Consider the following 25,106-nt stretch of genomic DNA (forward strand, 5'->3'; position numbering starts at 1 on the left):
TTTTGTCCTTGGTTCTATTTATGTGCTGAATTATGTTTATTGTTTTGCAGAATGGCTCATGAGTAACTCTTGTCACCCAAATATACTGGGTGGTGTCCTAAGGATGTAGCCTGTTCGCATGCCTGCTAGGTTTGCTGGCTGCTGTTTTTGCCCTTTACCCCAGGTGGGGAACTTAGGAACTTACCCTGCAGGACCAAAGGAAGGCTTGCCAGCCTCTGCTTACCCTGCAGAGTTGCAGTCAGTTAGTGGCAAGCAATATTGCTCTTGTCACAAATAAGCTGGGTTGGTGGGTCTTCTGTGGAAATAGAATTTAAGAGTTAAGGTTGGAGCTGAGTGCATTAGTGAAGGGGTGAGAGTAGTATTTGAAATAGAGCTTTCCAGCACACCATCAGTGCTTTCAAACATGGTAAATTACACTCATTGGCTACTGATTTTCTCTAATGTTAAGCTGCCATCATTAATGGTATCCTCTTCGAGCCCCATCCATCTTGTTGCCATATTGCACTCCATTTTCACTGTCACTGTCTTATTCTTTTTTGTGTGCTGAAGAAATTTTTTTATTTTTATTTTTCATTTTCAGGTTTTTCTTTGCTACTCCATTGGTACAGGTTTATAGATTAACACTGATGTCATAGAAATTGCTATCTCTTTCACTTGTAAATTTAGCACTTCTGTTCACTGCTCTTAACATCTCACTGTAGGAAGACCTACCAAAGCAAGCCACTGTTTTTATTTTACAATTGTATTTTTAAAGCCTGACACTTGATGGGTACTAGGTTTAGTCTTAAATGGAGAAACACCATTTTTCTATTACATTATATCATCTTATTATTATCATAAACATTATAGATTAGTTATTGATACCTTCCTCTTATTTTTTGTATATCTTGGTGGGTTCAACCCCTAAAATGACCATACATTAACATTTTGCCTTATTTATATTGCTTTTTTCATCCTACTTCTTCCTGTTTTACATTGTAAACTCTTAGTCTTTGTACATATACCATAAATGTCTTAAATGGTAGTTTAGCCAGATATTAAATGTTAGGGTGGCAACTATTTTCCCATACCACTTGAAGATTGTTAGCTTCATTGTCTTTGAGACTGTTGTTGATAATAAGTCAGCTGTCAGTTTAATTATTCCTCTGTCAGTAACCTGTTAGGATTTTTTTTCTTTATTCTTGCTGTTTTTCTTATATTCAAATTGGAATATAAGTAGATACAGATTTATTTTTATTTATTCTGTTTATTTCTTAATAAATGTCTTCTAAGTCTGGAACATTCTTAGCCTTCTCTTCAGTATTGCGTCTGCCATTCCTGCTGTTCTAAGTTTCTGGAATTTTTATTAGGTGTACCTCTCAATGTAGCTTCTGTGTCTTTACCTTTTAAAATATTTTTATCTCTTTATTTCTGTGCAACATTCTGGATCAGTTGCTCAGTAGTATTTTTCATCAGACAGTTTTCTCTTTGGATTATAGTACAGATTTGTCAGTGGATCACTGAGTGAGGAGTTTGTGGCTGGTGGCCTTTTATGAATGTATGTGTATATATATTTAATTAAACAAAACAGGAAAGATCATCTACTGAAAGTGAGGGATTCCAGGGCATGATAAAAAGGGATATAGAGAGTGGCCAGGATGAATACAATATGAGTTTCTTGGTTAAGAAGGTTTGTTTTGGGTGGGCAGGAAGTGCTGGGATGTAACTTAGAGCCTTGTATATGCTAGGCAACAAACTTCTTAATTAGGTTTTTAAAAAAACGAAAATGTAAGCAAAATAGTTGACAGTTGCAGTCTTGATGTTTTCTGTAAACAGAAAAGAGAACTTCATTGTATTAGCTGAGAATGTGTTATATTTATTTGACTTTATATTAGCAAACGATAAAGAAGAGAGAGGTCTAAGAGTTTAGAAGACCTGAATTCTGTCTGAGTTCTGCTAGAGATTGTGATTAGTTTAATTTTACCAATTTTTTATGCTTATAAAATACAAATAATAGTGTGTACTTTGCTTATTTTTCAAGTGTATTTTTATGAAGTTAATTGAGATGATTGATTCTTAAGATGTTTTGAAAACCACAAGGATTGTTTATAAAATGGAGAAGCAAAAATAACGTAACACATTTAAATTATTTTGGAAGTGCCCTTGTAATGTTTATTTTTCTCTAAATTAAAGGGGATCATATTTGAAAAGTATGGTGTTAGGTTTTGGAGAAGATATGTGTGTGCTTTTGTTTTTAAAGTAGTAACCATTTCTAAATACTGTAGTTTTGCTTGGTTGTCCCAATGAATTAGCTTGCTAAAGTATTTTTAGAAAAGCATATGAAAGAAATATTAGTTGTTTAAATTAGATCTCATCTGTATCGACATCTACTGTATTTGGATGTAGAGCTTTCTTTTAACGGCAATTACTCTATGTAATGTAACGCAGATGGCACTTTTGCCCTTTTAAAAGTACTAAAACTAACTTTACTAATTTCATTTAACATAAATTATGTTTAATTTCTTTTTCCTGTTTGGCAGGCAGCCAGATAAACTGGTGGTAGTATGGACAAGAAGAAGCCGAAGGAAGTCTTCTAAGGTTAGTGTATTTTCTAAATTTCTTACCCAACAGTTGAATTCAGCTTTTAGTAAGCTTCTCTGGTCCTAGTATAGAATATTTTAAAATATTACTTTTTTTTTTTTTTCTGATTAGCTGATCTACTGAAAATGGATTGATCATCTCCTGAAATCTTTTAACTGCAGTTCTTCTTTTTTTTTTTTTTTCTTTTATTGTTCATATGTGCATACAAGGCTTGGGTCATTGATCCCCCCTGCACCCACCCCCTCCCTTACCACCCACTCTTAACTGCAGTTCTTAAAGTGGGAGCTAGATGCCTGAGTTTTGATCTTGGACTTGGTAGTTACTAGGGTTTGAATGTGTCCCATCCAAATTTTAGGTGTTGCCAATGTGATAGTATCAGGAGGTGGGGCCTTTAAAAAGTGACATCTTTCAGAAGTGATTAGGCCTTGAGGTCTCCTCTTTTATGAATGGAATTAGTTGTTCTTAAAAGGGCTTGACTGAGAGTTCAGTCCTTTTGCCCCTTCTGCTGTACACCATGTGTGAAAATGCATTAAGAAGGCCCTCACCAGATGTTAACACCTTGATCTTGGACTTCCCAGCCTCCAGAACTTGAAAAAATAAATTTCTGTTTAAATTATCCAGTTTATGGTGTTTTATTATAGTAGCACAATTGAACTGAGAAAGTAACCTTGAACAACAAAATGGTTACTTAATTTTTCTGTACTAGAATGTTACGAGTTAATGACTAAACAGGCACTAGTTACAAAATTGTACCTAGGATAAATTTAAATTCCAAGAGGATGAAGCTAGGACATACTTAGGGAACAATGAGTTGTCTGAATTCATTGATGGGTTGCAGAAGAGTTTTTCAAAGATTTTAATTTTTTTTAATCTTAAGTTTAGTATGTGGGGACTAGAACAGAATTCTAAAATGTTCAGTAACAATTGTAAAGAACACAATAAATATAAGCATATTTTTTGGAGATTGGTTTTTCCTCAGCTAGACCTATGTAAAGTAAATATTAAATTTTAATTTTTTTGAATTTTTAATTAAAGGTATCTTTTCAAGTTTTTGTTTTTGTTTGTTTGAGATAGGGTTTTGCTGTGCAACCTAGACTGGCCTTGAACTCACAATCCTCTTGCCTTTGCCTCCCAATTGGCATGTGCTACTATATCTGGGCTAAAGTTTTATTTTTATTGAGCTAAAATTTATATACAGTACCGTGCACAGATTTTAATTATACAAGTCAGTGAATTTTGATCAATGTATATATACTTGTATAATACCACTCCTACCTGTTACTTTCTAAAAGAAAATTATGAAACCTAATGAAACCTTTGGATTATAGGTCAATTCAGAGTATTCATATTTGATAAGTATGCTTTGTTATTAAAATTGCATTTTTGAAAGTTATTCAGATAACTTTTCTGAGGGGGCTAGATTCTTTTTCATACTGTATCAAATATTGTTTGAATACACATGGTGGTGCTTGCTTCAGCAGCACATATACTAAAATTGGAACGATACAGAGAAGATTAGCATGGCCCCTGCGCAAGGGTGACATGCAAATTTGTGAAGCGTTCCATATTTTTTTATGCAGTCATGAAGAAGAACGAAATGTTATCATTCGCTGGTAAATGGATGGAATTGGAGAACATCATTCTCAGTGAGGTTAGCCTGGCCCAAAAGACCAAAAATCGTATGTTCTCCCTCATATGTGGACATTAGATCAAGGGCAAACACAGCAATGGGATTGGACTTTGAGCACATGATAAAAGCGAGAGCACACAAGGGAGGGGTGAGGATAGGTAAGACACCTAAAAAACTAGCTAGCATTTGTTGCCCTTAACGCAGAGAAACTAAAGCAGATACCTTAAAGCAACTGAGGCCAATAGGAAAAGGGGACCAGGAACTAGAGAAAAGGTTAGATCAAAAAGAATTAACCTAGAAGGTAACACACACGCACAGGAAATCAATGTGAGTCAGTGCCCTGTATAGCTATCCTTATCTCAACCAGCAAAAACCCTTGTTCCTTCCTATTATTGCTTATACTCTCTCTACAACAAAATTAGAAATAAGGGCAAAATAGTTTCTGCTGGGTATTGAGGGTGTTGGGGGGAGAGGGAGAGGGCGGAGTGGGTGGTAAGGGAGGGGGTGGGGGCAGGGGGGAGAAATGACCCAAGCCTTGTATGCACATATGAATAATAAAATTTAAAAAAAAATTATGAATACACATGGTAAAATACAAATATGAATGTACAGGTTGATTTTCTCAGAATGCAATATTTTGCAGAAGAAATTCTTTTTTTTTTTTTTTTTTGCTTTCTCATCTTTAATTACCATATATTAATTGTACAAAGGTGTTTCATTGTGGTATTTCCATACATGCATATAATTACATTGATCAAATTCATCCCCTCTATGACTCTTTCTTATGCTTGCTCTTTTGCCTTCTTTCCTCCCCGGTTTTTTACTGTTTATACTATATTTCATTATGTTATTTTCATACATATATATAATAATGCATGTGGACCATATTTATCCTGTACTTCAGAATCATTGTGCTTTTTCTTGAAATATTATAGGTGTACTTTATTGGAAAAGTTTATGAGAACTGACAATGTGATACTCTTATTACACATATACATAGCATTTTGTATATCTGTGAAAATGCTGTTTTATAAATTGTACTTAATTACTAAATAAGGAAATTAAAAACTGACTCTTAATAAGTCAGATTAGGCAGTAAAATAATATATAGCATATTGCCTTATTTAAATTAACATTTAATTCTCAGTTAATTGTTAATTTTCTCTTAGTACATATATATTTTTATAGCTAAATATTTGAAGAGCTATTAAAGATTAATGTTGATTAAAAAATGGGTAATTAACACAATATGCACTTTTTCCATCTCCTGTTCTCAATTTATGGCATTTATAATAAAAAATTTGCCAGGTTGTAATTGATATGTATATGCTTAAATAAATTATTTTCATTATAATATGTGATGATGATAAGAAAGTAGGGCAATCATGATAGACCAGAAAAATTATGTCAGAATAGTTTCTATTGTCGTAAATCCTGTTTTATCAGTATGGCGATTCTTCAAAAAACTGATAGAACTGCCATATGATCCAGTGATACCACTCCTGGGCATCTACCAAAAAGAATGTAAGACAGGATACAGTAGAGACACCTGTACACTGATGTACATTGCAGCACTAATCATAATAGCTAAGCTCTGATGCCCTACAACTGATAAATTGATCATGAAATTATGGTATATATAATGTACATTATATATAATATATATATAGTACATTATAATATATAATATACATTGTATATAATACATAATATACATTATATATGTATATAATGTATATGGTATGTACAGTGGGGTATTACTCAGCCACAAGGAATAATGGCATGGGGTTTGAAGGTAAATGAATGCAATTGGAGGACATCATGTTAAGTGAAGTTAGCCAGGATCAGAAACACAGAAGATGCATAGTTTCTCTCATATGTGGAAGATAGATCCAAAGATAAATATATACACAAAACCAAACATGATCATATACAAACTCAGTTGTAGAATATGTTTGTAGCAGTATAACTACTCTATGGAACTCAGGGAAAGAGGGAAGGGAAAATAGAATGATAAAGCAACAGTAATATCATATAACATAAGATGTGAAGGTAGAGGATATAAGGATGTGTATTGAAAGATGTTGAAAAACAGAGGGGGGAGGTGGGGTTGGGAGGTAAAGGGATAAGGGAGAGTTTTCTAAGGGATTGAACAGACCAAAGTAAAGCACACCTGTAGACAGCATACATTGAGACACTCCTCTGAATGTCAACTCAAATATTAATTATGAAAACCAGGACTGTAAAATAGGTACAGTGTGTGTGGGGGGGGACTATTGGGATGGGAAAGGGTGAACTAAGGAGATTAAGGTGATGGTATATGGTAGATGGACTTCATGTACCTATACGAAATAGAACTAGAAAACCTCTTGCAATTGCTTTAAGTGGGGTGGAGAGGGGCCTGAGGGATAGATGATGGGGGCAATGTAACCAATGTATAATATAAGTCTAATTGGAATTGTCACTATGAAATCCCCCTCTGTATCATGAATATATCCTAATAAAAATTTATTTAAAAAACCCCATTTTATAACTTGAAATTTAAGCTTGCAGAGAGATAGGAGAATTCCAAGGGGAAAACAAAGCTTTAAAATCCTACCAGTGTTTTGATAGTACTACCACTTTTATATCTTTTGTCTGTGGTTGTGCTACAACCTTTAAAATGTGAACCCTTTCATATCAAGAAGAAGGGTATTCCTGAAGAGGTTGCCTAATAGCAGTGGTGTTAGCAAAATTAAGATGACTTTATATGTGACATGTTAAACCTATGGTATGTGCAGTTTTAAAATGAAAAAATATTAATTTAACAAATAAATGCCAATTATAAAATTTTAGTTGAAATAGTTCAGCTTTATAGAAATCAGAAGTAAAAAGTGAGTGCTCATTTTGTATTGAGTCTCATACTGGTAAGGTCTTTTAGGTAAGGTATGCCATGAAATAATCAGAAAACAAGGCATTTTATAAAGCCAATACACAAAACTGAGAAATGTTGATTTTTTTTTTTTCCTCAGCCTGCCTCTGGCAAATGCGAAAAGGTCTGTGATATGATCTAAAAAATGAAAAATAAAGACTTATCTATAGTAGGATGTTGACAAATGATTAACTGTGTTAACTACAGCCATCAGGTTATACGAAATAACCTTCCAAACAATATTGAGGAGGTAAATACCTGTGTCTGATTCTTTTCTAAGGAAATCCTTTCTGTTATCCTGAATGGAAACTGATCAGGGTTCTTTGTGTTGTTGTGTACTGACAATGTGCTTTTTCTGTATCAACCTCTTAATTACCTGTATTGACCTTTTCAGTCTTTTCTAGACTCAGACTCTTGATTTACTATTGTTTGAGGTAAAAGTAGTAATTTCTTGGAAAATACAAATACGTTTTTTCCCCATGTATGCCACTTTGTATATCTTCGATTTCTTCTGGAAAATTTACTGGCTTTTCTATTTTCTACTTAGTATATAATAATTAGGTAGTGATGTAAAATAGCACTGACTGTACTCATTGTCAGCTACTTAGGTTAATTGATAACGGTTACAATGTCTTAACTCAGACAGGATGTACAGTCCCAAAAGAAGTATCAGAAAGCCAGAGCTTTAACTGCTCTAACTTGGACTTTTAAAGATTAAAAAAAAAAATTAGTTTGACTTAAACATTTTTTTTTTTGGCTGGAGAGAGAGATGCTAGATAGAATGGTAGAAAAGTGGTGTCTCGTTTACTAGCAACTTGGGAACTAGCACACCTGTATCTTCTTCTATTTTAAAAAATATTTTTTTTAAATAGTCAATTACCATTCCTTGATCCAAGACTGATAATTTAAAGAAGTCTTTTAGAAAACCAGGCTTTAGGGTACCTGAAGAAATTATCTGAAATTACCACCTCCTGGCTCTTCCCACTTGTTATGAGAGTTCCAAATTCCCTGCTTTCTCACTTAGACTCCCTGTTTCATACACAGAAATGTCAACTCTTCACAGAGAGAAGACTATTTTCTTGACTGCTGCCTGTAAATCAGGGATAGAGCTGGGTGCGACATGGGTTGAGTGAAGAATTCTGAATCGTGGAGTTGGGGTTCTGCTGATTACTAATTTTACTTCAGGCAAGCCATTTACTCTTTGCTTGCTTCAGTTTCCTTATCTGGGACTAGATTAGATTTCCAAAGGATATTGTTGTATCTAAAATTCTTTGGCCATTTTTTACTTGAGAATTTTACAGATGTTCTATCTTATCTGCTATAGCTAATGAAAGATTCAGTCCTTACATGTTTTATGCTTCTCTTGCATGGAGAGGCTATGAAAAATATGATATGTTTGAAGAGACCAGAGAAATAGCTTGGTTTACCATATAAGTACATGAGAATTGTGTTGTTATAAGTTTTCAGATTTAAGTATGTAGATTGGAGTCTTGATTAAGGATTATTTAAGATGGACAGAAATGTACTTTTCAAAATGGAGATTGTTTCTTTTGCATGGTTTTTGTTCTAGGACCAATAGGCACGGAAATGGGGGATGGAGGGACTTCTGGAGATGTTTTTTAATAAAAAAAATTCAGTTGTTTATCTTTGAGTATGTGCTGAGTCTCTACTTCTCTCTTCTTAATTCAGTTTTTGTGATGGGAGGGAAATGGAGAAAGAATAAATGAACAATTGTTAACAGTCCATGAGTTGAATTTGCAGTATACTGTTAAGCCTGTGTTGTTTGCTGGTATTTCAGCTAACAGGGCAACTAAGTTTCCATGATCTCAAGCCCCTCTCATTCCCATGATCTGGGTTCAAATCCCCTTTTATTTATTTATTTATTTATTTAGCTGAACTGGAGTTTGAACGCAGGGCTTCATAGTTACAAATCAGGTGCTCTACTGCTTGAGCCACACCTTCAGTTCATTTTGCTCTGTTTACTTTGGAGATGGGATCTCACAAAGTATTTGCCCCTGCTGGCCTCAAACTGTAATCCTCTTAATCTTAGCCTCCCAAGTAGCTAGGATTACAGGCTTGAGCTACCAGTGCCTGGATCAAATTCAGATTTTGCCTGCTTACTTGCTATGTGATCTTGGACAAATTTTGGGCAAGTTTGTTCTGCATTTTCCTCATTGGTTATGTCTGTTCACTGATGTGCATCTGCACTCATGTACTGTAACTTCTTTTTATTATGAAAAAGTGGTCTGTGCTTCCAAAAAAGACCAAGTTGTCATATTGTGTACTATTTAGGACAATACTTTAGCAATTCTTCCTTTTCTCTTCTGTATCATTAATATTTGCTTCTCAACTGAATGTTTTCCACTAGCATATTTTTCTCTTTTTTTAAAAAAAAAGATCTTTGGATACTATTTCACATACTTAGCATTAATTTTTTTTCTTAGTTTCCTTTTCAACAAAAACACCTCAGAGGAGTTGAGTGTATTTTCTGTTTTCAATTTCTTTCCTCCTATTCTTTCTTGAATCCATTTCAATCGGGTCTCTGATTTTACCACTCCATTGAAGTTGTTGTTGTGTAGTTATTAATGTCTCTGCATTGTTAAAGTGCATGGTCATTTTCAGGCCTTACCGTATTTGACCCATCACGAACATTGGCATAGGTGATTGTTCCCTTTCTCTCTTTTTTTTTTTTTAATTTTTATTTTATTCATATGTGCATACAATGTTTGGGTCATTTCTCCCTCTTTCCCCCACCCCCTCCCTCCCACCCCCACCCCCTAGCTACCCGGCAGAAACTATTTTGCCCTTATCTCTAATTTTGTTGAAGAGAGAGTATAAGCAATAATAGGAAGGACCAAGGGTTTTTGCTAGTTGAGATAAGGATAGCTATACAGGAAGTTGACTCACATTGATTTCCTGTGCATGTGTGTTACCTTCTAAGTTAATTCTTCTTGATCTAACCTTTTCTGTAGTTCCTGGTCCCCTTCTACTATTGGCCTCAGTTGCTCTTTTAAAAATATTTTCTTTGCCACACTTCTTGGATACCACATGCTCCTGGTTTTCCTGACATACCTTTGCTGATTCTTCCTTATTTCCTCAAATATTTCATGTTGTGCTCCATGCTTTAGTCCTTGGAATTTCATATTCTTTATCTGTTCTCACTCCCTTGGAATCATATCCATTCTTAACCTTTAATTATCACCTCTATACTGACAGTTCCCAAGTTTATAATTTCAAATACATGTCTGCTGCTAGCTGCCTGTTTGAATATCCACACTTGTATATCTAATAGGCAACTGAGATTTAATGTATATAAAACTAAGCTCTTGAACTTATTTTCCAAACCTATCCCTCCTACAGTCTTGCCTCATATACATAACAGTATCTTTATTCTAGTTCTCAAGGGCAAAAGCTTTAGAATTAGCCTTGGATGCTTGCTTTTTCTCTTAAATAAAAATAAGAAATCTTGTTGACTTTATCTAGAAAATGTAAAAATATACCTAGAATCTGACTTTGTACCACTTTTCTATCATCCCAAGCCAAGTCACCATCAACTCTGTGGATTATTGTAGCAGCTTCTTAATTGGTCATAGCTGTTTCCTTTCTTATATTTGGACACATTGTCCCCTTTTCTGGACACATTAGTTGAAGTGAGTTTGTTGAAACATAGGCCATCATTCCTCTGCTTAAAACCTTCCAGTGACTTCTTGTCTCATGCAAAGTAAAGGCCAGTATCTTTGCCATGGCTTACCAGGATCCTATATAATTGGACCTTTCATTATTTCTCTGCTACTCCTCATCTCCTGCTACTCTCCTCTTTATCACTCTGCTCCAGCCACATTCCCCTTGTTGTTGTCTAAGTGCCTCAGCACCAAATGCTGTTCCTTCTTAGAAAGCTCTTGTCATGTTTTTACATGATGCCTTCTTTGACTTACTTGTTGAAAAATACTACTTTCTCTGCCTCTGCTCCATCCTTACCCTATTTTATTTTTCTCCACAACACTTAACGTCCACCTAACATACTACATATTTTACTTATTTTCTCTGTTCATCTCTTCCTACTTATTAAAACTTCACTAAGGCGTATCATTTTTCTCTACTCCAGTGCCTAGAATCATTCTTGGTAAGTAATATCAATTGCGTAAATGAGTGAATGAATGAATGGTAACTTCCTCATAGGATTCTTATCTAGATTAAATGAATTTAACATAGTAATTTTTTTTTTTTTAAGGGAGAAAGTATTTATTTTGACTCAGAATTTCAGAGGTTTCAGCCCATAGTCAGCCAGCTTTATTGGTTTTGGGTGCAAGTGAGGCAGAGCATCATGACAGAAGCTCCTCACTTTGTGGTGGCCAAGAAGTAGAGAGAAAATGAGAGGGAACCAGGGACAAAGTATGCCTTTCAATGGCATACTTCCAAAGACCTACTTCTTCCAATAAGCCCCACCTAGTTTCCACAACCTCCCAATAATGCTATCAAATTATGAATTCCACCACTGGATTTTTTTAATTTTAATTTTTTTATTTTATTGTTTTTATATTTACTCACATGCATATACATTGTTTGACACCCCCTCCCCCCCACTTCCTGGCAGAACCTGTTCAGCCCTCTTGTTCTCTGATTTTGTTGAAGAGAAAACATAAGAGATAATACGAAAGACAAAGAGTTTTTGCTAGTTTAAGATAAAGATAGCTATATAGAGAGATTCCTAGCATTGCTTCTGTACATATGTGTATTACAACCCACATTGGTTCATCTCTACCAGACCTCTTCACTACTTCCTAATCCCCTTCCCATAGTGGTCTCTGCCAGTTTAAGATTACTATATTCGCTCCTCTACAGTGACCATGTCAAGTTTTAGGTTTCCTTCCCTTTCTCTATTCTAACCGTGCGTGTTCTCCCCTTAGTGTGTGACCCATGTCCATACTACTGCGTTTGTTTTAGAAGGAAATGCAAATCAAAACCACACTAAGATTCCACCTCATTCCTGTTAGAATAGCAAGTGACCACTTTGTCCTAGTATGTTACTTCCTTCTCTCCTCTCTCTCCTTTCCTTGCTTCCTCTCCCTCCCCCTTCTTTTCCTCCATCTATTCTTTCCGTCCCTTCTTTTTTTCTTTTTAATTCATTTATTCACATGTGTATACATTGTTTGGGTTGTTTCTCCTCCCTGCCCCCCACCTCCCGCCCCTGCCTCGCTTCCAGGCAGAACCTGTTCTGCGCTTTTCTCCAGTTCTGTTGAAGAGTAGAAATAAGCAATAATAAGAAAGACATAGCATTTTTGCTAATTGAGATAAGGGGAGCTATACAGAGAGATTCCTAGCATTGCTTTCATGTCCTTCCCTCCCTTCTTTCTTCCTTTCCTTCTTTTCTCTTTTCTCCCTCCCTCCTTCCTCTCCCTCTCCTCCTTTTCCCCTCTTCCCCCCCCACCCACTTTTTTTGCTATGGTTTTATTTGAGACCATATATTCCAAGTGATTCTTCCTCTCAGACTCCCAGTTAGCTGGTGCTCCACAAACACATTGTGCTTGGCTCGTGTTTTCCTTGAAAGAATGAATTTAGCTGGACATGGTGGTGCATGCCTATAATTCTAGCATACTGGAGGCAGAGGGTGGAGGATCAAAAGTTTGAGACCATCTTGGGCTACATAGTAAGATCCTTTCTCAAAAAAAAAAAAATAAATAAATAAAATAAATAAAAAAAAAGAATGAACGAGCCTAAAAGTTCTCAGTCACAAAAATAATTGAAAATATTTTTACTAATGAAAGTTTTATCTAATCAGAGATAGTCATTTTTGAAAACATAAAATATTTCATTTTTGCATCTTTTTTTGTTTATATTTATGGGTGAGTAAAGGTTAGTTTATTGATGTGATAGAACTTTCATGTGATATAAGTGTCATGGCCCAAACTTAATGATTAGAAAGTTGTTTTTTTTTTTTCTTTTATTCATATGTGCATACAATGTTTGGGTCATTTCTCCCTCGATTAGAAAGTTTTATTTGACTGATCATTTTTGTTTCAGGGTGACTACAGATCTAATGGATAGGTAAATAAGGTCAATATACTTTCGTAAATGATTAACATTGCATTTCCTAGACTTCATAATTGAAGCTATCATTTTCATTCTGGTAGGCTCATAGTTGGCAACCCGGAATAAAAAATCCATACCGTGGTGTTGTTGTTTGGCCTGTTCCTGAAAACATTGAAATCACTGTAACTCTATTTAAGGTAAGTTCTGTTTTTATATTAGGAATTTATTATATACTCATGGTTATAAATGCCAGACTATTTCTGTACTTACTGTTCTATAAATTTGTGTTTAATCTAGTACCTAATGTACTAGATATACATATTATATATGTATATCTAGCAATGTATATCATTGCAAAGACATTACAGTATTTCATGGCCTATAAAAATATGAATTATTTGGGGATCTTGTTAAAATTGTTACCAGTTAAAGTCAGCTGAGATATTTCTATCTACATTCTACCCACAGGAAACAAAATGCTTTTCCTGTGGAAAGCTGAGGTTTGTAGAATTCTTAGTCTTTCCCCTCATTTTGTTAGCTTTGTTTAGTAATTTGCTTTAAAATTGATATTTGGTAGAATTTATTGGTATCAATATTGTTGGTGGTGGCAGTGAAGTCTGTGATCAGAAGACTTACAAATTCTTTGTGTCCCACATGGGTATAAATGGAGTTTATTAAAAGTTAGGGAAGGAAAATACAGAGGGGAGCATGGTAGGGCCCAGGTGGAGTCTGGAGGCTGAGAGAGCATGCTTCTCTTCTCTAGATGCTTTAAAAACCCAGTCTAACCTATGGAGAGAGAAGAATCAGGTGATTCCCATCCAATAATCAGTGAGTGGGGAGGGGCATGTACAGTTCCTGGGCCAGGTGAGGGTGTTTCCTGAGCTAGAGTATGGTCAATCTGAAATGCAATCTTAAGTTTCTATGAGTCTCAAACTTTCCCTAATTTTAGCCTGCCTCAAATTCCCTCTTGAGAGATAAGATCCTGAAAAAAATCTTTTTTGAGGTTGCTGAGGCGCTCAAGTTTGCTTTTCTTCTGTATCTGCTTTGAGCTGACAAGGTCAGCAATCCCTACCTACAAGGGGAAATTGTCTCTCCTTCTTCTTTCTCTTGAGGTTCCTTTGGATACAAGGTGTCTGAATTATTGGCCAGTACACTTAAGGTTCCTCTAGAGAGCTGGGTTGCTCATGGTGATCTCTTTCATCTCAGAGATTGATAGCCCTGTTGCTTCATGATTTGGGTCCTAAAGGCTTTTATCTTAGAAGTGATAAATCTGGTTTAGAAGGCATAACCTGAACATTAATGAAGATAGGAACACCAGAAGGGGACCCTACTATGTGTAGCAGGAAGGATAAAGAATCTAACTTTTCATTTTGAAAAGTGACTGAGTCTTATGGTTACTTTTCCTATAGGTGTTTATACCTGTAGCTATTTTTAACCCTGAGATGGCATTCTGTTTATAGTCAGCCACAGTAGTGGGCAGTTAAGGAGTGATTGTTTAGGGTAATATCTACATTGGGGGCCTGGTGTACTAGGAAGTAGTGCTAGTCCAATTAGAGGGTAAACATCAATAAGAGTCAGTTCTGTATAGAGAAAAGTATCCCTAAGAAGTTAGATACCATTGAAAGTTATACTGCCTTTGAAGCTTTGACAGAAGGCCTTCACCAAAGACATGTTTGTCCTTTTCCAGAAGCCTAGGAGGCTTAAATATTAGAGCACATGTGTAAGAGCCCCTTTTTAAAATCCCTTGGCTTTGGTTATTTTTAGAGGTCTGGTTAATAGACTCCATCTAGATCTAGAGAAGTCCCCTCATTTATGCAGTCCTTTTGAACTGTCTTGGGTGGCTGAATGCCACTTGTTCCTCTAAGAAGCTGGGGGGTGCCGACTGCTTGGGGGTTTCTCTGAACTGTTATATTTGAAGATTTTGCCAATTTGTCAGTTTTGTCCCCCTGAGTCAGGAATAGCCTCTCCTAGAAGGTCAGATTTGTCCCATGGAGGAGGAGGAATAACACTTCAAACAGTTCATAAGTTAGTGCCAATGTAACCTTTCTGGCCAAATTAAGCAACAAAAGAGATTTATTTAAAAATGGCTCTTAGGCTGGGTTTAATTAAATCTAATTGTCCTGTAGGGGATGCGCTAACACCTTTAAATTGTTGCAAAGTGTCAGCAGACAACAGTTACAAAGTTTTACAAAGAAAATACAAACAACCCCAATACTTAAGAATGTCTGTTCTGGTTGACAGATAAGCACTTAACAGAATCATTTTCCATGGGCTTGTCTGTAAATGTCCCAGTAGGATTAGAACTGTAATGACAAAACTTAAAGTAACTATGGTTAACAGTTTAGCAATTAATACAACAGTATAGTATTACTAAACCTCTCTTATTTAGTTGGGAACATATGCACAAACTTGTGAAAGAAGCTAACATACAGTGCTTTTTTATAATTCTATTTTAGAAGGCTTATGTACTTGAACACAGAGACACTTAATATATAAAGGAGCCAGTAGCAGTATCACAGTTTAAACCTTGAATTTTGGTTAGGTAAAGTAACAAGTTAGTAGTTACTTTGACAGTACTGATAATTAAAAACTCTAAATTTTCCAACTGTTAGGGGAAGGAAGTGTCAGTAATCCCAAATACCCCTGTTTTGAAGCTTATTTGCATATATATATATAACAGTGTTTATTAGCCAATGTCATACAAACCAGTGTTTACCTGACAAACAGATATCAGGCCTAAATGGCAGAACTTTTACCATTTGTCATTAAGAGCAGAAATGTCAAAGACCTTATTAGATAGAATGTGCCTTAGGTAAAAGAACTATAGCTGTTTATATGCATACACTTTTAACTCTATAAATGATTTACAACATTTAGATACATGTACAAGACAGTAGCAGTATTAGAACCATTTAAAAGCCTTTTTACTTAGTTTAAACTTAGCTTCCTCAGTGTTACCAGAAAAATACCTTAGGGTTTTTGCCTCTGGCAGGAGGCAAATTTAGGCAGGATGCAAAGAATGGTAAATAATTTCAAATGGGCCATGTAGAGAATTGAGTTTCATGAGTTTTTAAAAATACTTTTAAAATATGTTTACTAATGAACAATAAAACTTCAGAACTGTCATATACTGGGCAAAGAGGCTGATACCAAAAACAACATGTAAAATGAAAAGATAACAATATAAAGGAAGACAATCTGTTGAGTGTTAAAAGGGAAACATCTTAATATGAACTTTGTAACCAGTACAGCATTAACTACTAAATCTAAATCACACCAAGGTAAGCTTGACTGATACAAACCCATAGCTGGTGGTCAGTTTTCCCTTTAATTTGGGTCCTTTGGTCACTGCAGTGAGAAGATGTGGGCAGAAAGCTCAGGATTTTGGCTGTGAAGGAAGAGCCTGCAGCATGTGCACACATGGGGTTGTAATCAGCTTATATACTGAGAATAATGGGAGAACATGTGCGTTTTGTAAAAAGATAATAAACCAACAGGGTTAATGTCTCAAATGATTACATACAGAAACAGAGTTGAGGGAGTAAACATAAAGTTAGGAAACCCAATGACCGAGTGTCATGGCTTGGATATTGATAAGAAATCACATCCTAGACTGCTGTTAACTGAGTGGCTTAGGACACACAGCAGGGTTGTTGTTGACCTGCAGCACCTGGATTCAAAAGTAACAGGCTCAGTCATTGAGAGTTACTGACACACATAATTTAGTATTCTTGGATTAATCACCTTTTAGTGTAGACCTCAATAAAAACTTAAGGTTTTATCATCCTATCTGGAGGGTGAACTTTTGTTTGGTTTTGGTAAAATTTTGTGTCAGCCTATAGCACCAAAAGTCCCTGACAGTTATTTTTATAAAACAGAAACCTATTTTTAGTTATACATTAATACCCTAAATTTTGATCTCAGAAAACTCTAGACATACTTTAAACTGTAGTCAACCCAATCACACACACACACACACACACACACAAATATATATATACATATATACTATATATGTATATATATATAAAGTTATAGGCTTTAGGACCTTAATTTGTGTCTTGAAACAACCTCTGTAAAAACCTGAATTTAGATAATACTGTTTTAAATAAAAGTCTTAGCAACCTCATATCTTTTAAAGACTTAGGTAAGGAAGTTAAACTATGTTATTTATAATAGTAATCTATAAGAATACATTGGTTAATAAAGCTAATTATAAAAGAACTTATTATAATGAAATGTATTGAAAAGATTGAGATTACTGTCCATAAATTTTCTTTTATTTTAAGGCAGAAGATAGTTAGGCTTGGTTGGGATTAGAACATTAGATAACTTTTGAGACAGTTTTAAACATTAACTTTGTAAAACACACAATGATACACACAATTGCATTAATTCAGAGGGCAGTCTTAAATCATTTCTTCGTCATTATTTTTAGTAGGTTAGTCAGCTAGCCTTTTAAGTTGTTAGTAACAGATCTTTAACACAAATACCCTATTTTTGTCCAATCCTTAAGAGATTAATATATTAAAACTATATTAATTTGGAAAATTTTAATCACAAACTAGTTATAATTTTTCTAGAGGATGACAAGATGAAACCCATGAGTTTCATCCCTAGGGATGGCAAAATGATGCTGGACATGTGGTGGCTTCATCATGGTGGCAACATTCCCTGTAACCACATGGTTTCTCCAAAAAAGGCTTTCAAGTGTAACATAAAGACATGTTACATGCAACATACAGGCTCAAAATAGAAATCTGTTATAGGAATAAAAGTCATCTCCCCCTGAGAAAGTGTTACTGCCCATATGAGTTAGTCGTCTTTTTTCAGATTAGCAGGATTGAAGCACTCCCAGTATTTAAGGATACAGCCAGGTGAATATGTTGGCTTCCCCTATATTTGCTGGTGGAGAGAGAGAGAGGGAAAGGGAAGGGGGAATCTACCCTTTTAGAGAGAGAACCGTTTTCCTAAGAGACACTCCTGAATGGAATTGCCTATGCTGGCTGGTAGAGACAGAGGGAAAAGGAAGGAGGAAAATTGCCCTTTGTGAGAGAGCAAGAGCTTTCCAAGATCCTGAAGGTGTTCCTCTTATATCTCGGAAGTCTCAGTTGCAGGTTCTTCTGACCTGGCTTGCCCTAAAGAACCTCAGCAGACTGTGTGAACAAGTGGCGGGGTACTCTGACTTCTTACTGTTCTCCAAAGGGCCAGTCTCTTACACCCCTGCATGAGGGTTCCTAAATGAGATGCTGATCCTGAATGTTAACCCAACTATTATCCTAATAAAGAGACCAAATAAAGCAGACTAAGGTGGGATTTGAACTCATGGCCTTACACTCGCTTAGCAGGTAGTCAGTTTACCACTTGAGCCATTAAAGAAAGATTGAGAAACTCTTTAGAATCTGGCAAATAATCCCATTAATTCCATCAGTGAAGGATGGACCCGGGGCATGTGTTGCTGGGACAGGGGAATGTGACCTTGAGGTGAATGTTTCTGCAACCTCTGCAGGCCATGGTAACAAGAAGAGTGCAGGTGAGAGTTTCAGCCAGGGACCCAGGGCAAACAGAGGCATAGCCGATAGACAAAGGAGTTGGACAGAGGAGAAAGAGGAAGAAGGCTGTGGACACACGGCAGCTGCACAAAAGAGCAGTCTGGCCTGAGGCTGGAAATATATGGCACTTTAGCTTCCCTGGGTGCTCACAGGAGTGGCAGTGGAGTGGTGGCCATGGAGTCCTGGCCACATGGGTGGCAGGTCTTGGGGCATGCCCAGCACTGGTGGTGCTGATGCCATATTTTGTCTGTGTTGCTCCCTCCAGTCTACTAGGCTGCGTGGCTTCTGACAGGTAGTGGGCTTCCTGGCCTGCCTTGGTGTGTGCCTGTGGGCCTGCTGCTACCACTTCTGGGCTGTCAGCTGCCTTGATCCCAGTGCTGCAAGCTTCCCAGCCTTCAAGCCCTTCCCACTGTCCCCAGGCATTACAAGCCTCCTGGCTGCCAAGCTGATGCTCCCAGGCTGGTGATAATAGGCAGAGGAAGAGACTCAGGGCACAGCCACATGGGGGCTCATGTCACCCCCCTGTGCCTGGCACTACTAAACTCTGGTGGGCACATGTCCCCAAGTTCCTCTGATAGACAGCTGGTAGGCATAAGTGGTGGCCACAAGAGGAACACTGTAAGAATTCATTTAAATTCATCTTCCCAACTCCACTAATCTCTTTTTTTAAGATCAGATAGCCAGAGCCTAGAGGCTATCACAGGATACTTAAAAGTTAGCCACTGCCCTGAAGCTTAATTCACTCTTTATGCAAGAGTAACTCATATTCTAAGCATCAACTATGTCTGGAGCAGGGAGGTTTTCACAAGTAAATTTAGCAAAATAAAGATGCAAACCTAAGAGCCAGACAGAGCAAAGGCTAGGATTTCAAACAGAAATTCTCTATCAATTAGAGCAGGAACTAGTAGATTACTCAGTGTCTCTCTTAACAAAACAATGACCTAAATCCAGAAAAATCACTCCAGGGCTCAAAAGGACCCAAAGCTAAGGGTTTTTTAATAACTATTTCAACCGTAAAACCTGACCCCATTGCTCTTACATTAAAGACAATCTGCTTTCCATGTGTTGAAAGTATATTCTTTTCCTAATAAACTTTACTGTTACTTTCACTGAATCTTCTCCTGCTGGCCCAAAACCAAGGTAAAATTTCAAGGCCATTTTTCTGTTAGCACCTCTGGAGGCAGTTTAAAGCCTGTTGGGTCAGGTGGGGGATGGGTGAAGAGGAGCCCAGCCCAAGTGCTTAGGGGCGATGGCTGCCTTGACCAGCACCTACTATGACTGGCATTGTCTAGAGCCCTGGGGTGGTCCTGATCTCCCTCCCTGGGCTGTGTGGCTGTCTGGGCCCCGGGGGTCAGAGTGGGAGGAGGGAGAATGGATGGGGGTGATGGAAAAGGGCATCGTGGTATTAAAGTGGCCTGCTCTGGAGGGAAACTGTGGGATGTGGAAACGTCGGTATGAGTGTTGTCCCCAAACCCCAAGCCGTGGGGGGAGTGCGCTTTGGGTGGACAGACACTGCTGAGTCCTGCTACCGCCTGTCCCTGTAATGCAGCCCACAGACCTCAGAGGAAGCCCTTCATGTTGGGCTGGTGGGCTTGGTCTGGTGTCTCCCAGCTGCATTTCCTGATGGCAGTGCTCAACCCATTCTCTTGGCTATGGTTTTGGAGAAACAGAGGGAAAAGAAGAAAAGAGAGTAGAAATAGAGTCCGGGGGGGCTCACTGTTTCTCCTCGCTGGTTTTGCTACATGTGTTGTGGCAGTGGTGGAGTCTGTGATCAGAAGACTTCCAAATTCTTTGTGTCCCATGTGGAAGAATTCATGGCAGGACACGTGGATGTAAATGGAGTTTACTAAAAGTTAGGACAGGGAAATACAAAGGGGAGCATGGTGCAACCCAGGTGGAATCTAGAGGCCAAAAGAGTGCTTCTCTTCTCCAGGTGCTTTTAAAACCTTTGCTAATCTATGGTAAGGAAGAAACCAGGTGATTCCCATCCAATAATGAACGAGGGGGGCAGGGCACGGGCAGTTCCCAGGCTAGGTGAGGGTGGTCCCTGAGCTAGAGCGTGGTCAATCTGAAATGTGATATTAAGTTTCTGTGACTCCCGAATTTCCCCTAATTTTAACCTGCCTCATTATGAGTATTATAACTTAAAAGCAAAATACTGGTTGTAAATTCAAAGTGTATGTTCAAAAACATAGCTGTTCATATACCTGTTTCAGTTTTATGTTTTTTTTTCCTTGAAAGCATTCCTTATTTTTTAAAACATTATCAAATACTCTTAACACATTTGATAATTAAGCAGAGAGTATTTAGTTTCCTAACCAATTCTTAATTTGTTCTCCAAAACTGGTAGGGACAAATATGTCCCAGATTTAGCCTTTTTGGAAGTTGGTGGAATTAGAAAACCAATGCTTTGTTTCTTCTTTTAATGAGTCAAATTGGGCTGAAGTTACTTTTATAGTAGACAAAAGGAAGGAATATTAAATTAAATATAATTTAATAATACAAAGTTTGTGAAAAGACTAAATATTTTAGGAAGTGAAGTTAAAGTAGAGCAAAGAAAAAGTACAGTTTAGAGTACTTTTGATTTTGTGGTCTAGTATATTAATTCATTTCATGCTAGTCAGATTTTTCATCACAGTGACAAATACCTGATAGAAACAGCTTAAAGAAGGAAAGATTTATTTTGGTTTATGGTTTCATAGGATTTAGTTTATGATTAGTTGGCAGGCATGTTGTAAGCATGATGAACTTCATGGTGGAGGGGGCAATGTGGAGCAGAGATGCTCACCTCATAGCAGCTCAGAGGCAGAGAGAAACAGAGAAAGGAGCCCCAGGACAAATGTGCCCTTCAAAGGCATTCCTCCAGTGACCTACTTCCCCCAGCTAATCCCCACCTCCTAAAGTTCTACCCTGAAACTTGGTCACCTTGGTCACCTGGGGACCAAGCTTTCAACACAGGAGCCTGTGGGGTACATTTCATATTCAAACTATAACACATTTATTCAGGAAGTATTGCAGAGATCAGTAGAACAAAACAATTTGATGAATGTTAATGTAGTAGCCCATAGATGTAGTACTATTTTTAAATGCTCTGTTTCATAGATACTCTGTTTAATAAGATTATTGAAACATTTATGTATATTTTTAGTTTTTATATTTTTGTTATTGACATTAAAACATTACCTTAAAGCAACAGAGGTCAATATGGGAAGGTGATCGGGAACTAGTGAAAAGATCAGGTAGAGATGAATTAATTTGGGTTGTAACACACTTGTGCATGGAAGCAATGTTAGGAATCTCTCTGTATAGCTATCCTTATCTCAACTACCAAAAATGCTATGTCTTTCTTATTATTGCTTATGTCTATTTTTCAATAAAATTGGAGAAAAGGGCAGAACAGGTTCTGCCTGGAATCGAGAGGGGTAGGGGGAGAGGGAAGGGGAAGGCAGGGGGGGAAAATGGCCCAAACAATGTATGCACATATGAATAAATGAATTAAAAAAATCTAGCAACTTATCAAAATAAAAAAATTACTTGATTATGCTTGTCGTATATTGCGCACACACACACACATCTCTGAGTCTCTTACATGCATTATTTCACATAATTCTCACAGCATCCTAAAGTTCTGTAATTATTCCCATTTTACTGATAAGGAAACTGAGACTAGAAAGGAAGGTAACTTGCCCAGATACCCTGAGTTAGCCCTGTTCTTTACACGGTACTGTCTATGTAATAACAAGTTATGAATATTGACTACAGTAGTAAGAGCTTTGATATGCTTGAAGGAAAACTTTAATCTCTTGAAGGTTTTTATTTTTCAGTTCTAGGGTTTGAACTCAGGGCTTTGAGGTTGCTAGGCAGTTGCTGTAATGCTTGAGCCATACATCTAGCCCTCTATCTTGAGTATTTTTATTAATTCTGTTGCTTATTTTGGTAAAACAAATGAATGGGTATAGTTATATAACTTTAAAAAAAAAGATGATGGCAGAGAACAAACAAGGTAGAATGGAGCTGAAATATAGCTGACAGCCATGTGTTTGGGGTAAGGATATGCACTGACTGATTCTGAGTTGAAAGTGGCTGTTGAAATGTGTTACTTGAAGGATTAGAGATAAGTGTAGTTTTTGGGTACTGATGAGAATGTTTAGCCTATGCTTATGCTGAATGTTTATGTCTTTGAGTATTAGGATGTAGGAAAGCACCCCTTCCTCTCTAGTTTGTGGCAGAAAACATTTCTGCTCAGTTGTATTATTGGTGTGACCTTGTGACCATTTTCAATATTTAAACAAGTATTTTCAACAGATACTTTTATCTTCTTAACTTTCTTATCCCCTCTTACCCAAAATTCTAGTAGAAAAGCAGAAAAATAAGACTGTACAAAATGAAACAATTTTATTCTTTCCTGGTAATTTTTAGACCTCATTTTTGAACAACATTTAAATATTCAAATGAAAAAGTTCTTTATATTTTCTCACCATTTACTTAATTTTGAAATTTGCAAATAGAATGGGCTGCTTTGAACCTCTTTGTCTTTAGTGGAGCATTCACAGAGGTAAACTCACAGAAAATGCTTGTGAGGAAAGTTATCAGTGTGTTTCATTTTTCTGTGACCTAACTAAAAGTTGATTTTTTACATGCTTGTATTTGAAATTTGAATTAAACTAAAAATAACTGTTTCTAGTAAAAAAAATTTTTAAACACCCTTTAGTGTTTTGAAATAGAAAATGGCTGAAGCCATTTCAATTTTTTTCTTTAGTACAATGGTAAGAAAGAGACAAAAGAGAGAGAGAAGTAAATAAAGAAGGCTTAATTGATTCAGGCTAGAAGCCATTCTCATTAAAAATGTTTTTGGCTGGTCAATAGTATAAATAGTTAATTATGTTGAGACACCACTTTAAGTGCCATAAAAATACACATTATTACTGCTTCTTTCACATCCATTTACTGGCTTTGCCCTATCAGATGTGTTTTGCACCTAGTGAAATTATTCCTTAGTAAAAATTCTTTTAGGGGTAATGTATTATCTGTATTTTTAAAGAATTTACTTTAAGAATTAAAGTGTATCATATTATTTGTAAAGCACTGTCAAATAGGTGATTTGTAAGCTATAGATTTATTGATCCATTTGTCAAGTATTCTTGGGTTGCCTGCCAGGTACTTTTCTTGGTCTTGGGGACACAGTGCTTAAACTGAACCAACAAAGTAGATAAAAGTCAGATAGACATGGAACTGCAGGATAGCTTCCCCCACCCCATGTGTGTGTGGATTATTGGAGGTTGAACCCAGGACTTGCACTTGTTCTACCACCTAAGCAATGCTCCCTAGCACTACCCCCTATACTTTTTTTTTCTTTTGAGATTAGGTCTTGCTAACTTTTTCTGGACTGGCCTCTAACTTGAAATTCTGCAATCCTCCTGCCTCTACCTCCTCAGTAACTAGGATTATAGGTGTGTACCACCACATCTGACTTGCAGTATAGTTTTAACATTTAGTTGTTCACTGTGAGAAATTATATCTTTTTAGTTTCAGTTTTCTGTTCCATTAAATGGGAATAAAACATTTAGCACAATAACTGGGACATGGTGAGTGCCCAGTAAATAATTTTATATTGCTATTATTTTGATACTAATTGAGCTAGAGCTATGCTGCATCCCCCCAAAACAAAAGTGAGGTCTGGAGGATGGTAGGATGTCTTTCCTCAGTATTGTATGTATCATCCCCCTGTCTACCATCACCAAAAAAACTTCTTTTGGTAGGTTTTTATCTCATCCATGTGAATTTACTCCTAAAAATAGTTGCCTCAATATAGCTCAGACTGTATGAGCCAGTTGCCATATCATTGTAGTATAAAATAAGTGAACAAAAAATAAGTAAGGAGTTTGGGATTTATCTCATAGATTGAATTGTGCTAATATGGTTAGAACTGTAGTTTGGAAAAATTCTGTGTACTAGACTGAATGGAAAACAGACTAATTGAGAAACTACTGCAGTCTCTTTTATCTTGAAATAGTCTATACACAAACTTAGCTGTGTCCTTAGAAACAGAAGACTAATAATAGACCAAAGTGAAATCAACCATAAATGTTACTTTCCTATGAGAAGCATATGGGACCTGAGACCCAGTAGGGAAATATCCTCCTATTAGGGAGTAGAGTCCACCTCCAATCTGCATATGCTTAGTCTTAGAATATAAACCTGCTCAATTGAAATACTCTCTCACTCTTCCTGTATTCCCACTTTATCTGACCTTTAACACATGGAATTGAAGTTGAATAAGTTAAATGCACATATAATGTGGCCCCATTCATTCTATTATCTATTGAAATCCTATACAATCCCACCTATGTACATGTCTTTAAAGGCAAGAACAATTATGTTTAAATCTATGAAGCACCTCTAC

At 36.6% G+C, this 25,106-nt stretch overlaps 1 protein-coding gene and 1 non-coding gene across 9 annotated transcripts in view; both read left to right on the forward strand.

The window, feature by feature from the left end:
• Positions 1 to 25,106, forward strand: part of Ehbp1 (EH domain binding protein 1) — a 331,176-nt gene that overhangs the window by 56,146 nt on the left and 249,924 nt on the right. For all 8 annotated transcript variants that reach the window (XM_074049828.1, XM_074049829.1, XM_074049827.1 and 5 more), the window contains exons 3-4: positions 2,520 to 2,577; positions 13,253 to 13,348. In XM_074049828.1, the coding sequence (XP_073905929.1) occupies positions 2,520 to 2,577; positions 13,253 to 13,348 (154 nt within the window). The remainder of the gene's footprint in view (positions 1 to 2,519; positions 2,578 to 13,252; positions 13,349 to 25,106) is intronic.
• Positions 4,046 to 4,152, forward strand: LOC141415149 (U6 spliceosomal RNA). Its single transcript, XR_012440163.1, has one exon. It is a non-coding gene; the product is annotated as a U6 spliceosomal RNA (small nuclear RNA).

Source organism: Castor canadensis, chromosome 12 (genome assembly GCF_047511655.1).
Source record: "Castor canadensis chromosome 12, mCasCan1.hap1v2, whole genome shotgun sequence".
In the NCBI taxonomy this organism is placed as follows: domain Eukaryota; kingdom Metazoa; phylum Chordata; class Mammalia; order Rodentia; family Castoridae; genus Castor; species Castor canadensis.